General features: G+C 47.8%; 1 protein-coding gene across 2 annotated transcripts; it reads left to right on the plus strand.

Annotated features, from left to right (window-relative positions):
- Positions 1–2,915: 2,915 nt before the first annotated feature.
- Positions 2,916–13,326, plus strand: LOC149278397 (ubiquitin carboxyl-terminal hydrolase 33-like). Of its 2 annotated transcripts, XM_089501999.1 has the most exons (23): positions 2,916–2,996; positions 3,323–3,376; positions 3,460–3,522; positions 4,370–4,504; positions 5,014–5,116; positions 5,501–5,570; positions 5,858–5,971; positions 6,210–6,288; positions 6,490–6,898; positions 7,361–7,489; positions 7,730–7,839; positions 8,025–8,197; positions 8,298–8,368; positions 8,880–8,913; positions 9,160–9,205; positions 9,700–9,880; positions 10,375–10,501; positions 10,743–10,912; positions 11,660–11,741; positions 11,941–12,049; positions 12,376–12,478; positions 12,902–12,970; positions 13,169–13,326. In XM_089501999.1, exons 1-23 carry the CDS (start codon positions 2,916–2,918, stop codon positions 13,324–13,326), a joined length of 2,670 nt encoding a protein of 889 aa, XP_089358125.1. The 2 variants fall into 2 exon arrangements, with proteins under 2 accessions (XP_089358125.1, XP_089358126.1); XM_089502000.1 differs by lacking the exons at positions 10,375–10,501; positions 10,743–10,912.
- The last annotated feature ends 492 nt before the right edge of the window (positions 13,327–13,818 follow it).

Raw genomic sequence — 13,818 nt, forward strand, 5'->3', positions numbered from 1 at the left:
ACCCCCCCCCCCCCAGCAACCAAGAGACCCTGCAGGCCAAACCTGGTACATCACACAGCGGGCATCACACTGTCTGTCTCTTACCTGCTTCTGCTCAGGTGGATAATGGGAGGGGGGGGGGGGTGTTAACTGGGCTGTGATACACTCTGCCCCCGGTCATGATAGCCCAACTGCCCCTGAACACCATGGCTGCCCCCACCCTAGCCTTTAATCACAGGTACCGTAAGCTCTATCTGCCATCTGAAGAAGAGGCTTCTGAGCTCTCAGTCTCTACCGCTTGCTCCATGCTGTACCGGTTAGAGGCGTCACCTGTCACCGGAGCCCCGTCTCCTCTCCGGCCTTTATATTAACCGATTATCGATTCATTATGTATTGACAGCTCGGCCGCATCCCCCTTCTGGTCACTCTGCGCAGTACCTCAGGCAGCCAGCAGGCGGCTGATTCACCGGAAGCGGAAGTGGCTGCAGTCGGACCCAGTGAAAGTGGAAGCTGCGTGTCCTTCCTGCGGCGACGGGGCCCGGGGAGCCAGCAGCGGAGAGCAGACGGGCCCGGTGAGCAAACGGAGAAGAGCTGAGGGCCCGGTACGGGTAAGTAGGAGCTGCATGCAGAGGCCGGAGACACCGGGGGCCGCGTATACACCGCGCACAGACTGACAGTGGCAGATCCCAACCGTGTGACCCGGCACCGGGGGTCGTGCGCGCGCACCGGTGGGGTCGGGCACGCCGCCGAGTACATGTACCGAGCTCGGCACTGATGTGAAACACACGGCCGGGTTCTGTGGCCATTGTTTGGAGACGTTGCCGCCACCCGGCCGGTTGCACCGAGCTGTGAGGTGTCAGAGCCTCTGTTTTTCCGGGGGTTGGATTTGGTTCTGATCAGCGCAGGTTCACCGCCGTTCAGCCAAAACCACCCGGTTTCTTACACTTCGGTTGCTTTAGACCCTCCGTGGCGGCTGCGGAAAATCTTACCGATGTCACTGAATGAGGAGACCCCGGGGCGGCCACCGGCGGACAGCAAACTATGGCCCGAATTTTGGCTTAGTTGTCATGTGACGCAAAAGTGAGCACTGATTGGTTGTTGCCATAGAAACTGAAGATGCTCCTTGAAATTGTGTTTTTCTGTGGCTAAACCTGATGAGATATGATATATGAGGTGATATTTACCCCCTCGCGGGGTAGTTTAAGCTGCAGTAGTTGATGCGGGGAGTCCGCCTGCTGGTCTGTTTTTATTGGCAGACGTTATGTTGTTGTTTCATCATCCGTCTCCGGCCCCCGTGGGACTCCGCGTTTAGCTGCACAGCCCGGAGGGACGTAACCCAGTTATAATTAAAGCGCCGCTTTGTTATCGGTCACTTATTCCTCTTATTTATCTTTATTATGGCGTCACCTGTGGCACGTTACGGGGGGCTGGCGACAAAGTGCCGTATTACCCCGGGAGAGCGTTTTGTTTTTGGTTGAAGTTGATTGTTTTTTGGGCCAACATAGGAGATGTGAAGTTATGCGCTTTTGACAGCTCAAAGGTCTCTTCTTCAGATGCTGTTGTTAACCATATGAGACTAATGCAATTAAAAGCCTCAACATTAGCTGCGTGTCGTATAATGCGTGGCGGGGAGCGGGACTGGCGAGAGGGCCGGCGGGGAGCGGGACTGGCAGAAGGGCCGGCGTGGCGGGGAGCGGGACTGGCGAGAGGGCCGGCGTGGCGGATAGTTAAAGGGACAGTTTGGTATCGCTGACGGCCCCCCTGTAGCAAGAAGCCCTAACTGTGGATGCTTTAATATTTGTTCTGCAAAAATGAAAGAAAATGTAAAAGTAAAGCAGTTGGCTGACGCGGAATCTGAAGCCCTCCTGCAGCAGCTGCCCTTCTCCTCGATGGTTCAACATTTCTTACCACTGATTGGATGCTGGAAGCAATGACGGGAAAGTGACCTCATCGCACTACCTGTTGTGGGGGGGCGCTGTTTATAGTTTATCAATCCATTTATTTGTAATTATTCTGAATTCTGGTACTATTTGCAGAAATCCCCTTTTCTGTGACTCGGAGATTCTTGTCTTTCTGCGCGTTATAACTCCACGAGCGATGAAGCCCAACGAGGATTTGTATTTTTTTTAATGAATTAATTTATTTTTTATTTATTTACATTTTGCAGCCGATATTTTACATAAATTATTTTTAATAAAATTGACATAAATCACAGGAATTTTCAGTGTAAAAAGCGAACACCTTGGATGTGTTTATTGAGCAAGACCACGATATCCGGTCGTGATGAACAGAGAAACCCCAAACATTCTAATATATATTGAGTATGTGAGTCTGTTAACCCTTTGCGTTACTGCCTGATTATCGCTGCGAGTTTGGGGTCGAATCTCTGTAATCCGTCTGCTTGTTGGAAGCCGCGGGGAATTCTTCTCGCGCGCCGGCGGCTTTTTCTCACTCGCTGTGTAAGCGTTTATTGCCCCGAGGCCGCGGCCGAGACAACTTTTTATAAACATCAGGCAATTCAAATAAAGACTTTCTCCTGTGTTACGGTCTAAGAGCCTTATCGCCTAAACTGTGATTTTGCAGGTGAGGCGTGTGGAGCGTTATTCTGGGCCGATCCCAGTGAGCTTCTCGTGTGGCAGGGGAATGACCTGACCCTGTGTAACATATCAGATACTCATCAAATCTGTCATTACCTGTATGAACCCCAAATAATGTTTAAGGGGGTCCCCGCGGGGGTCTGATGCGGTTTGGTGCCATCGTAAGGATGTTCTCCGTATAACTCCAGGTCTGTTTGGCGATCTATGATCTGCAGTATTTATTGGGATTCGAGTAACGCGAGGGTCGGGCTCGCAGTCCCCTGTCACAGAGTTTCCCCTGTTCCTCGTAGACGACATCTGCCGGGACGACGGAGAAGACCGGAAGCCGCCGATTTTAAGATGTCCTCCTTGGCGTGTGACTGCAGCCATCTAGAGTCCGTGGGAGAAGTGACCAAAGACGAGCTTATCCAGAAATCTAACGTAAGATGCTAAAAACACCGCTATATTAACCCTGACAGTGCCTGCTGGATAGCCGCGCTTAGTTATTAACCCTTTTTATTGCAGAATGATACATAGCGTATGGCAGGCGGAATTTTAGTTGAATATGTTGCATTATGCGCTCTAATTGTTAGCGTCAGCGAGATCCCCCCTCCCCCGCCACGCTTCTTCCTGCTTCTGGGTTGAAATGTGATTCCGGTGGACATTAAACTTTAAATATTAATATTTTTTTATATTAATAATTTTTATCTCGGTTTTTTGATGAGTCTCGCTGTTTGTAACGGCCGTGTTTTCTCTCGCACGTACAGGGCTGCTGTCAGGACTGCGGAGTGAAGGGACCGAACCTCTGGGCTTGTTTGGAAGTAAGTAGCGTTTTGCTGCCGTTCCCCGAGGCTGTGGCCGCCGTGCCGATGGGGAAACTCTCTAATCCCGCGTCTCGTTGCAGAATGGATGTTCTTACGTTGGCTGCGGAGAGTCTCACGCGGATCATAGCACTACCCACTCTCAGGTCGGTGTCCGTCTGACGGCTTCTCTCACCTCATGGAGTCTCTGCTAAAGCCTTCCGTGAAAAGGATAAAGACGCGTTCTATGAATTTTCCGAAAAATAAGTGTTAATTGGGCAGCATCATAAAAATGCCCGTTTAGCCTGTTACTCCGGGGTGGTATTGCTCTTGGGTTAGGTTACCACCACTGCTGGGTGTTCGTTAGGTCTGGCCATAGATTAAATACAGAGCGTTATAGTTATAATTTTACTATTGTTAACCAAAACCCAGGAATCCGGCTTTTCAGGTCAGTGAACAGCCAGAGACTCCAGATGATTTCCCTGAACATGAATTTGTGATACGAACAGGTAGTTGGAACCTTTAACAGAATTCATTCAGCTGGTAGAGTAAGAGTGGAGGAGCGGAGTAACCTCGTTGATCAATGAACGTTGATATCGGGTGATACGAGGGGTTATTGATCCGTTTAAGGTATAGGCTAGTCTGTTGTGCACTGAGTGTGTAGGACCCTCTGTATTTAGGTGTTTGGTAATAAAGCACGTTATAATGGAGGAGCTGGATAACGATCCGACCCCTAAGGCTAATGAGAAACAGGAGATCAGGACAATACACCTTGGAGACAGATGGTACACCTAAATGTCCCATGTAAAAACCCAGACCCTCCCGGCAGATCGGCCCCAACCGGCCCCCGTCTAGTCTCCCGTTTCTCCTGCTGTAAAGACTCAAACTTTAATCAGTCGTTGGTCTCGTCTTAGATTCAGGCGCCGTATGTCTATCCCATGCATGTTTAATACCCTCGCTGTATTGCCACTTCTTTGACTGCGCTCAGTAACACGCATGTGACATGTTTTGCAGGATCACAAGCACTGCCTCACGGTGAACCTCACCACGCTGCGTGTCTGGTGCTACACGTGCAGCAAGGAGGTGTTTCTAGAACGGAAGCTGAGCGCCCACCAGTCCGCAGCAAAGCCTCAGGACAGCAACCCGCAGGTAAAGCCCCGCGGCGGCACCCGGGATTCGGGGAATATTTTGGGTCGGGCAGTAATTCTCCTAATATCTGTTTTATGTTATAATCCAACATGGATGACGATCGAACAAAGTCACGCCATCTCTTTACAAATCGAGCGATGAAACTGTCTGGCGGGTGATGTGAATTTGCCTTTGGACGCCTTTCAGATGCCCAGCCGGCTTGCGGGGGTCTCATCACAATACATTGTCTGTATATTGTTTATCCGCAGCTTGTACCCTCCAGCAATATGCTTACAATCCGTGTGTAACGGCCCTCCTGGGCTCTGCGGACAGCACCTTTACAAATGTTTGTGTAAATGCAGTGCAGAGAAGAAAAGTTTAGTAAATAAAGTACTGTTAGTTCTGATAACGTTCCACTCGGGTTCCAGATTTGTGTTAATTTAAGAAAAAAAAAATCAGTGACAAGAGTTGGGTTCTAAAACAAGATTTCTTTTTTATTTTCATTTATAATAAAAAAAAAAAAAAAAAAGGATTCCAAAATGACATCCAACCTGACATTAAAGGTCCCGGCCCCCGTCGTGTCCGAAAACCTGGACGTTGAGCTGGAGGAGGAGGATGAGCTGAAGACAAGAGGTGAAGAGCGATCTGCTAGCATGTAAAGCTTGGTACACGACACACCTGTGCGCAAAGTCTGAGGGCTTGTGCAGATATCACATATAATACTTTGTGCATCAATTGACGTTCAGCCCTTTCCTGTACTGTTGGTTTCTAAACCCTTTCCAGAACATTTTTTTGCCTCGTTCACATTTCTGCTGGCAACACTTGCCACGCGACGCAAAGCCCTAATAAAACGTGTGTTTTAAAAAAAAAAATGTAATTAAAACCATCAGCGGAAAGAATTAAACGTCCGGTGCGCTGGGGTTTATTTCCTAGGCACGGCGAGTGGAACAGCAGCTTTAGTATGTCTGAACAGGAGTTTTTCATTCACCGTTTGCTGTTTTTTGTTTTTTTTTACAGGTCTGACTGGTTTAAAAAACATCGGCAATACCTGTTACATGAACGCTGCCCTGCAAGCCCTGTCCAATTGGTGAGCGAACGGCGAGTGACGATGAATGGGGGGCAGGCGTGTTACAGGCTTTACCCTAGCCCTGTATAATGTATATTTAAGTCGGTGAACCCCGTATATCATAGTTTAATTAGTCAGCTGGACCCTGTATAATGTATAGTTAATCTGGGGAACGCCTCGATCCCATGAACTACACAGGGCCGGCTCGCTGACTTGTCGTTATTATTATACCTGGGGTGACCGCCATCTAATCTTTTGGTTTGCGCTAATCTCTTGCGGTGCTCGCGTTGTGCGTTCCTTCTTCACAGTCCTCCGCTTACGCATTTCTTCCTGGATTGTGGCGGTTTGGTGCGGACAGATAAAAAGCCGGCGCTGTGTAAGAGTTACCAGAAACTGATGACCGAAATCTGGCATAAGAACCGGTATGGAGCGCGTTGATTTAAAACGAGAAAATTTCTGTCATAACTTTACGTCAATTTGTAAAGAATAATATTGGTCTATTTTTATTTTCATTAGTTTCATTAGTATTTTTAAACATCATTTAACCCCTTAATGCAGGTACAGAATACACACGTTTATTTTTTTTTTCATCTTGTGATTTATTTTTTATTTTTTGAGAATAAGTATGAAAATGACGTTTTCTCCTTCATGTTTTCTCAGGCCGGGGTCGGTAATGCCCACCAACCTGTTCCAGGGGATAAAGTCCGTGAATCCCACTTTCCGAGGCTACTCTCAGCAGGTAAGCCATCTGGGGCAGATGCGGGTTGTTGGGACTTGGCCAGGTTTCTGTATTTTGTGTCGTTGGCGGTTTAGTTCGAGATTTCCCGTGAGACGCGTGGAACTAGGTCCTGAATGTAGATTTTAGCCGGGTTTCTGTAGTATTGTCAAGAAGTGGTTGGTTTTGGAATTTATAATCTTCATATTTTTTTTCTTTTCTTAGGATGCCCAGGAATTTTTGCGTTGCTTGATGGATGTTTTACATGAAGAGCTCAAGGAGCAAGTAGTCGAGACCGAGGAGGATAACCAGCTTGGGATTGTGGACGACAACGTGGAGGACGATAAAAACCAGTCCGATAACGATTTCCAGTCCTGTGAATCCGGCTCCACCAGCGATAACACGGAGAGCGAGAGCCGCAAACTGGCCGAGGAGCTCACGGAGTCCACCATGCTCATCCAGGAGGAGCAGAAGGATCCGGACCCTCCAAAATCCCGGCACAAGCAGTTCCCCAACAACCTGAACCACGGCCGCTGCCTGCCGGACGTGGAGAAAAACATCGAGAACTCGGCAGAGGAAAACGACGCGTCCTCGCACGGAACCGTGAAGGTGCAGATACAGAGCCGGATAGCAGGTGATTACATGTCTGCGTACCGCGTGCGCAAGTCCGGTGAGAGCTAAAAATAATCAAAGGTGCCTGATTTACAAATTGTTGCAAAGTAAATAAATCTAATTTATCTGCAATCTGGGGCCGTGATGCACTAATTTTCCTTGAGAACAGGTTATACAATTAGCAGCCCTATTTAAACAACTCCCAGAATACTCAGGCAGCTGTCTGTAGTCTTATGGTTTAATAACAGCAGAGGTTGTTTTTGTTTTAACCATAGGCATAGAAACGATGAACTTGCTGGCCCTATGTTTCCTTCTGTAAAGACTCAACCCTTAATCAGCGCCATATGCCTATCCCAACCACGCTTAAATTCCCTTTTTGTGTTGGCCTCTACCTCCTCTGCTGGGAAGCTATACCACCGATCTTTGCTGCTATTCCACTTCTGACCCTTTTTTCCCCCATACCTCCCTGTTTTTTATTTTACAGACTACGCCACAGAAGTGAACATGAGCGATCTGTCCTCTTCACAAACACCGCTACTAAATGAAAACTCGGAAACGCTTATTTCCAGCAGCCCTCCGAAGACCGCCGCCACGTGGATGGGCCACAGAAAAGGTGCTTGTCGATTCTCTGTAAGCGCGTGGAGGTAACCAGTAATACGCTGAAGCCGGCGGTTTAAGGGGCGGCTCGGAACGCTAGGTTCAGTAATAACCGCAGCGACTTCTGTCTCACGAGTGTCTTTCGATTTCACCCAGTAGATAATTTGCTTATCTAACCCCCAGAGGCTTTCCAGCGGGGATAATATCTGTTTTATTGGCTTATCGCGTTGAAATATGTTTTTTCTCTTTTGTTTAGTCCCAATGTGTCCTCCAAAAAGAAAAAAGCAGAAGAAATATCGGAGCGTGATATCGGACATTTTTGATGGCACGATAATGAGCTCGGTGCAGTGCCTGACGTGCGACAGAGTAAGTTCCCCCCCCCAGCAGCGCAGCCAACTAAACAGCTTAACATCAACAGATAAGAAGCGCATTAAATGCATCGTTCCTGCCATGCGTGGCTTCTCGCTGCTCATTCTGTTCCGGGGGTGGGGGGCTGACTGGTTAAAAAGGGTTTTATTCTAAATTGGATTTCTTCTTCTTCCCCGCACTAGATTTCTGTAACACTGGAAACCTTCCAGGATCTGTCTCTGCCCATCCCTGGCAAGGAGGATCTGGCTAAACTACATTCGGCGAGTCACCAGACGTCCATGATGAAGGCGGGTTCCTGCGGAGAGGCGTATGCCCCCCAAGGATGGATCGCCTTCTTCCTGGAGTATTTTAAAAGGTAATTTAGCGCCGGTCTTTGCTCCTAATCCTACGCGGCGGGTTCCGCCCGGACCCCCGGACACAACCTGCAGCGTGTGATTGTTTTTGTGTCTCCCCAGCTGGTTTTGGGGTCCCACTGTGACGCTGCAGGATTGCCTCGCTGCATTTTTTGCCAGGGATGAGCTTAAAGGTCAGTTCCTCTTTAAGTTTGTAATCACCGGCTCATAAAAGTCAGTTTAAAGCATTTTCTCCAGGGGGGCTGGTGTACTAATTGCCGCGTCCCTCGTGCTACCGCGCTGTGCTTAGTCTGGCGGACGTTGGCTCGTCGAGCTGACGGTGGCTGCGTGACTTTTTTATTGGCCTTTGCTAATGTTTGAAAGACCTCGGCAGAGGTTTCCGGTAATCTGCTGAAGGACAAAAACTGGAATGTAAAAAAACATCTCATTTTCACAGAAAAGAACAGAATTTTATGAATTGGTCTGAATTTCCTGCCTCTTGGGCGTCTTTGTTGAGCTCGAACAATTTATTAATATTCTGTAAACCCAAACCAATGACATTACTGTATAAATGAAATTGGGTTTTAATTTCGGGTGAACGGCTTGTGTTATCTACGCGCTTCATTTCTCCGTGATGGCTGCGCAGTCACCACTAAACAGAAGGAAAATGGAAGGATTGGACGTGATTTGTATTTATTTCCATAGGTGATAACATGTACAGCTGTGAAAAGTGCAAAAAGTAAGTTCATGTCTTTAAAGGCAGTCACCGGGGGTTTGGTTAGACGGACGGGTGCGGGACAGGTGGGAATGGGGGGATATATATATATATATATGTATATGTGTGTGTATATGTATGTATGTAATACGGCACTGTGGAGGGGTATGTGGAATGAGTGTGAGGGAATAGTCCAGAAATGATGTCTGTATCTCTGGGGTTACGAGTCTCCTCTGCAGGAACCGCTAACAGATTTAATCTTTCCTTCAGGTTACGAAACGGCGTCAAGTTCTGTAAGGTGCAGAAATTCCCAGAGGTAGGAAACGCTCCTCGCTGGATAACTCGCATACCCCCTAATCGAAATTATTACGCCTGTGTACAGCACGTCTTTATTTTCCCTTTAAGTGTTAATATAACCCCCCATTATCCTTGTTGCGCTGAATGCGGGAGCCGCCATCTCGCTGCCCCGTCACGGGGTATAAATCGCCCGTCGCCCTGAGATATCTGTGATAATAGCGTTACGGAGCGACCTGCGCGGCCGGAAACAATCTCTACCGCTAGAGGCTCATGCGCCGTCCACTAAAACAACGCGGGGAGAGAACAGGAAGTGGTTTACAACTTCCTGCTCGGGGTGACGGGAGGATTCTGAGGGATCATGGGGAAAAAGAGGGGAAGTTGCATGAAATGCTTCGGCAGGTGTCTTTTACTTCTTGTTCTCACGCCGGGTATCTGTGTATCTGTCTTTTTTTTACACATTTATACATTTCGCTTGCTCGTTTGAAGTGACGATTTTTGCGATTTCTCCGGCAGATATTGTGCATCCATCTGAAGCGCTTCAGACACGAGCTCATGTTTTCTACAAAGATTGGGACCCACGTGTCCTTCCCGCTGGAGGGTTTAGATCTTCAGCCATTCCTTGCTAAAGACAGCCCTGCCCAGATCATAAACTACGACCTCCTGTCAGTGATCTGTCACCACGGGACCGCCAGCAGTAAGTACCCGTCCCAGATCCTCCTGGCTGTAAGTAATGCCCCTTTATCTGGAGCCGCCATCGCTGTCAGTCATGTGATATTTTGGCTCAAAAACCACACTGAGCTGATGCTTTATGGCGATGCTAATGAAGTCCGTTCCTCCATAGACTTTCATTAGTCAGAGAGTCCGACTGGGTGATTAAGACTGAGCCATTCTATTGTTCCCCACAGGCAGTATGATAAGGAGTCGGGGTGTTTAGTAGATTGGGGATAGGAAAACGGCTGATATGCAGCTGCCTGAAAACTTTATATTACGGGGCAAAAACTGCAACTGGGGTAAAAAAAGAAAACTGCGGAATATTTCTGAAAACTAATTTTCAATCTGATAAAAGGAATAAACGTCTCGGTGGGAGATCGACTTTAATGTTTTGCGCATGTGCTTGGGTGTTTTTAATTTCCGAGGATTTCTTGAAACGCGCTCCGTGTGTAACGCTGGCTTCGTGTCTCTCCGCAGGCGGCCATTATATTGCCTACTGCCGGAATAACTTGAATAACCTTTGGTATGAGTTTGACGACCAGAGCGTCACCGAGGTGCCGGAGTCCGTGGTACAGAATGCCGAGGCCTACGTGCTTTTCTATAGGTAAGCTGCGGGGTTTGGCACAACAGACTGTTGTATGTATGGAAAATTACATCTTCCTGACTGGGGGGGTCATTTAATGAACTGGGCGCAGACTTTACCCCGACGCGCAGCGACCGGGTCTCTCGCCCAGACTGCTGCCAACGCTCAGCAATGACTTTTTAGGAAAAATGAGTTTCTGATGTGAATCTTATGAAACCTCCAATGTAATAAAATGATATTTTTTTTTCTCTACGTGTGGCAGGAAGGCCAACGAGGAGGCGCAGAAGGAAAGACGCCGCGTTTGCCGACTCCTCGATATGATGGAGACCAGCCTCCTGCAGTTCTACGTCTCTCGCCAGTGGTTAAATCGGTTTAAAACCTTTGCAGAACCCGGTCCCATAACCAACAATGACTTCCTCTGTGCGCACGGCGGTGAGTTCGGGGCCGGATGGGCCGCTGGTATAAAGTTGGCTTATTAACTCATATTGTGGACACCAATCCGGTCAAAACAAACTTCCCTTTACAGAATGGTATGAGCCGGGCACAGGGCCAATGGGGGTTTATAGGAAACCGCAGCTCGGTGGTTAATGGAAATAAGGTGCTGAGCGGAACTCGGGACGTGGGGTGGACCTCTGGGGTTTTCTTAAAAGTATCCAATAAAGGATAATCGATCTGAGCTCTGTTACTGATACAGAGGCTGCCGGCCCCCCTCGTTTTACGTTGAGACGAGCCGGAGGCAAAGAAAGGGCAGGTTTCATGATAAATAATTTAAAAGCACATCTGTCCCCTAGTAGGAGCACAATCTGTACTGTGCTGAGCCTTTAAAGTACTCAGCAGCAGGATAGTGCGGGGCTTAACCCAGAATTATCCTTCATGGTAATCATCGCTAAGTGGAACTAGCCATCCGGCCCCCGTCTAGTCGCCCACTTTTCCTGCTATAAAACCTTAATCAGTCGTTGGTCTCGTCTTAGATTCAGGAGCCGTATGTCTATCCCATGCATGTTTAATACCCTCACTGTATTACCCTCTACCACCTCTGCTGGGAGGCTGTTCCACTTCCTTTCCACCCTCTCAGTAAGATAAAGCTTTTTTAACACCTCTAAATTGGCTTCTTTTACACGGATTAATTATTTCTGGATCTTTTTGGTCACACTGAATAAATCTTTCTTTAAACCGCAGGTGTCCCGCCTCGTAAATCCGGATTAATAGAAGACCTTGTGGTGATGCTTCCCCAGAACATTTGGGATTATCTGTATAGCAGGTGCGCCCCCTGTCCGGTCAGAGGGGTACTGCAGCCAAACCCCAGACTTTTATTATTGTGATTATTATTGGCATACACCGGGGTCTCTATCTGGACTTCCCATCACCTGTTAATAAGCAGATCTGTATATAGATGCCGTTCTGGAGACGCCACGTTTATCTCTGATACATTGTTTGTTTGGTTTTTTTCCGTGGTGTAGATTTGGAGGCGGGCCGGCTGTCAATCATCTCTACGTGTGTCATATGTGTCAAACCGAACAGGAAAAGATTGAAAAGAGAAGAAAAATGGAGCTGGAAACGTTCATCCGGGTAAAATACCGACGCCGTCCGAGAAATCGGATTCTTTGTAAAGTCAACTTTTTCGGTTGTATTTTCTCAGTAATCCTGTACTCTGAAGCCTTATTCTTTATCGGCTCCTTTTATATCTTTATGGGGTCTGCAGATCGCTCACCCTTTCCAAACATATTTTTGAGAGTGTTTTTAAAGGGTTTAATGTCCCTGTCACCACCTATAGGTGTTATAAAAGGGACACTCCAGCCATTATATGCTCTTTAATGCATTGACACCCCCCCCCCCCGAAATTGCAATTTTTAAGGCTTCTTTAAGAAGAGAAATAATAATTTTTATTTCAACAGCTAAACAAAGCGTTTCAGGAGGAGGACTCGCCGGCCGTTATATTCTGCATCAGCATGCAGTGGTTCCGGGACTGGGAAGGATTTGTCAAAGGCAAGGACTGCGGTGAGTGCGGTTACTTCTGGCCTGTTGCTAAGTGCAAAGATAGGACTTAAATGCTTGGTTGCCGTTGCAGCAGAAAAACCTCCTGGGCTTTTAAATCATTTGAATTGTTACATAACGCCCTGTCTATATGTAATGGCCGACCTAAAGCACTTTTTTTTTTTTTTTTACCTTCCATATGATACTCACCTGCAGAGCGCTAAACACCCATAAAAAACCAGAGCAGGGCAAAAGGTGAAATCGGCTATTTCTGAACGAAAACAAAATATGCTTCCTGGTTGTCTTCTTCATGAGGGTCTTAAAGTAGTTTCTTACCTTTTTACCTTTCTAAGCAAATAATTAAAGTTTCTCTGCCTGGAAAGTCGGCGTTTTTTTCATCTCCAGTGCTCTGCGGCACGCGCTCTCATCGTGTTCTGTCTCTTTCAGATCCGCCTGCTGCAATCGACAACACAAAAATCGCTGTCACCAAGTGTGGTCACATTTCCCTTAGGCAAGGTAAGGGTCTCCAGGTGCTGACGTCCTAGGGGCCGTATGATGCCTTCAGCGGGTCCTGGCTTTTAAGTCAAGTACTATCCATGCATTTTTGGCGTGCCCTGGCTTCTCGTGGGACGCCGCGGACCCCCGGCGCTCTAGGAACGTTCTTTTGTTTTGGTTCTCTTTCCGTAACGGCGTTCCCTGCTCTGTGCTCCGCAGGTGCCGATTCTGGGCAGATTTCAGAGGAAACCTGGAACTTCCTCCAGTCCATCTATGGCGGCGGCCCGGAGATCACTCTGAGACAAAGTGTCCCAATTTCAGAATCGGATGGCTCTCAGTCGGAGGATAAGATCGACATGGAGACGCGGAACATCTAATTACGCACTCGAGATGACTCCCTTGTTTTTTTTGTTCGAATCATTCCTCCCGTACATTGTGAGATTACGAGGCCTCCGCCTCTCCCCGCTGTGATTGTACCTGATTTATTTATGCTTTCTGAGCGAGCAGGGAATGACCTGAGAGTTTTATTTCAGACCACCTGTCTACACTATCGCCGAGCTGCTTTATTTCGCAGCTGACCTGTAACTATTTACAATGTGAAAAGATGGAGCTGTTTTGGTGGCAGAATTACAGCTGCCAATGGGACCTTAGTCTGAGGAATCCATTCCTGATCATATGCCACCTTTCCCAGCCAATGAGACACTGACCTGAGGAATCCATTGCTGATTGTTTGCCACCCTTCCCAGGGAATGGGATCTTGAGCTGAGGAATCCATTCCTGACCCTACGCCATTTCCAGCCAATGGAACCTTGGGCTGAGGAATCCATTCCTGGCCCTCTGACTGGCTGCCCTTCTGTCGGTGGTCGGTC

The sequence above is a fragment of the Sceloporus occidentalis genome, unplaced genomic scaffold, assembly GCF_023333645.1.
Source record: "Sceloporus occidentalis isolate IW3139 unplaced genomic scaffold, rSceOcc1.0.p SCAF_190, whole genome shotgun sequence".
Lineage (NCBI taxonomy): Eukaryota > Metazoa > Chordata > Lepidosauria > Squamata > Phrynosomatidae > Sceloporus > Sceloporus occidentalis.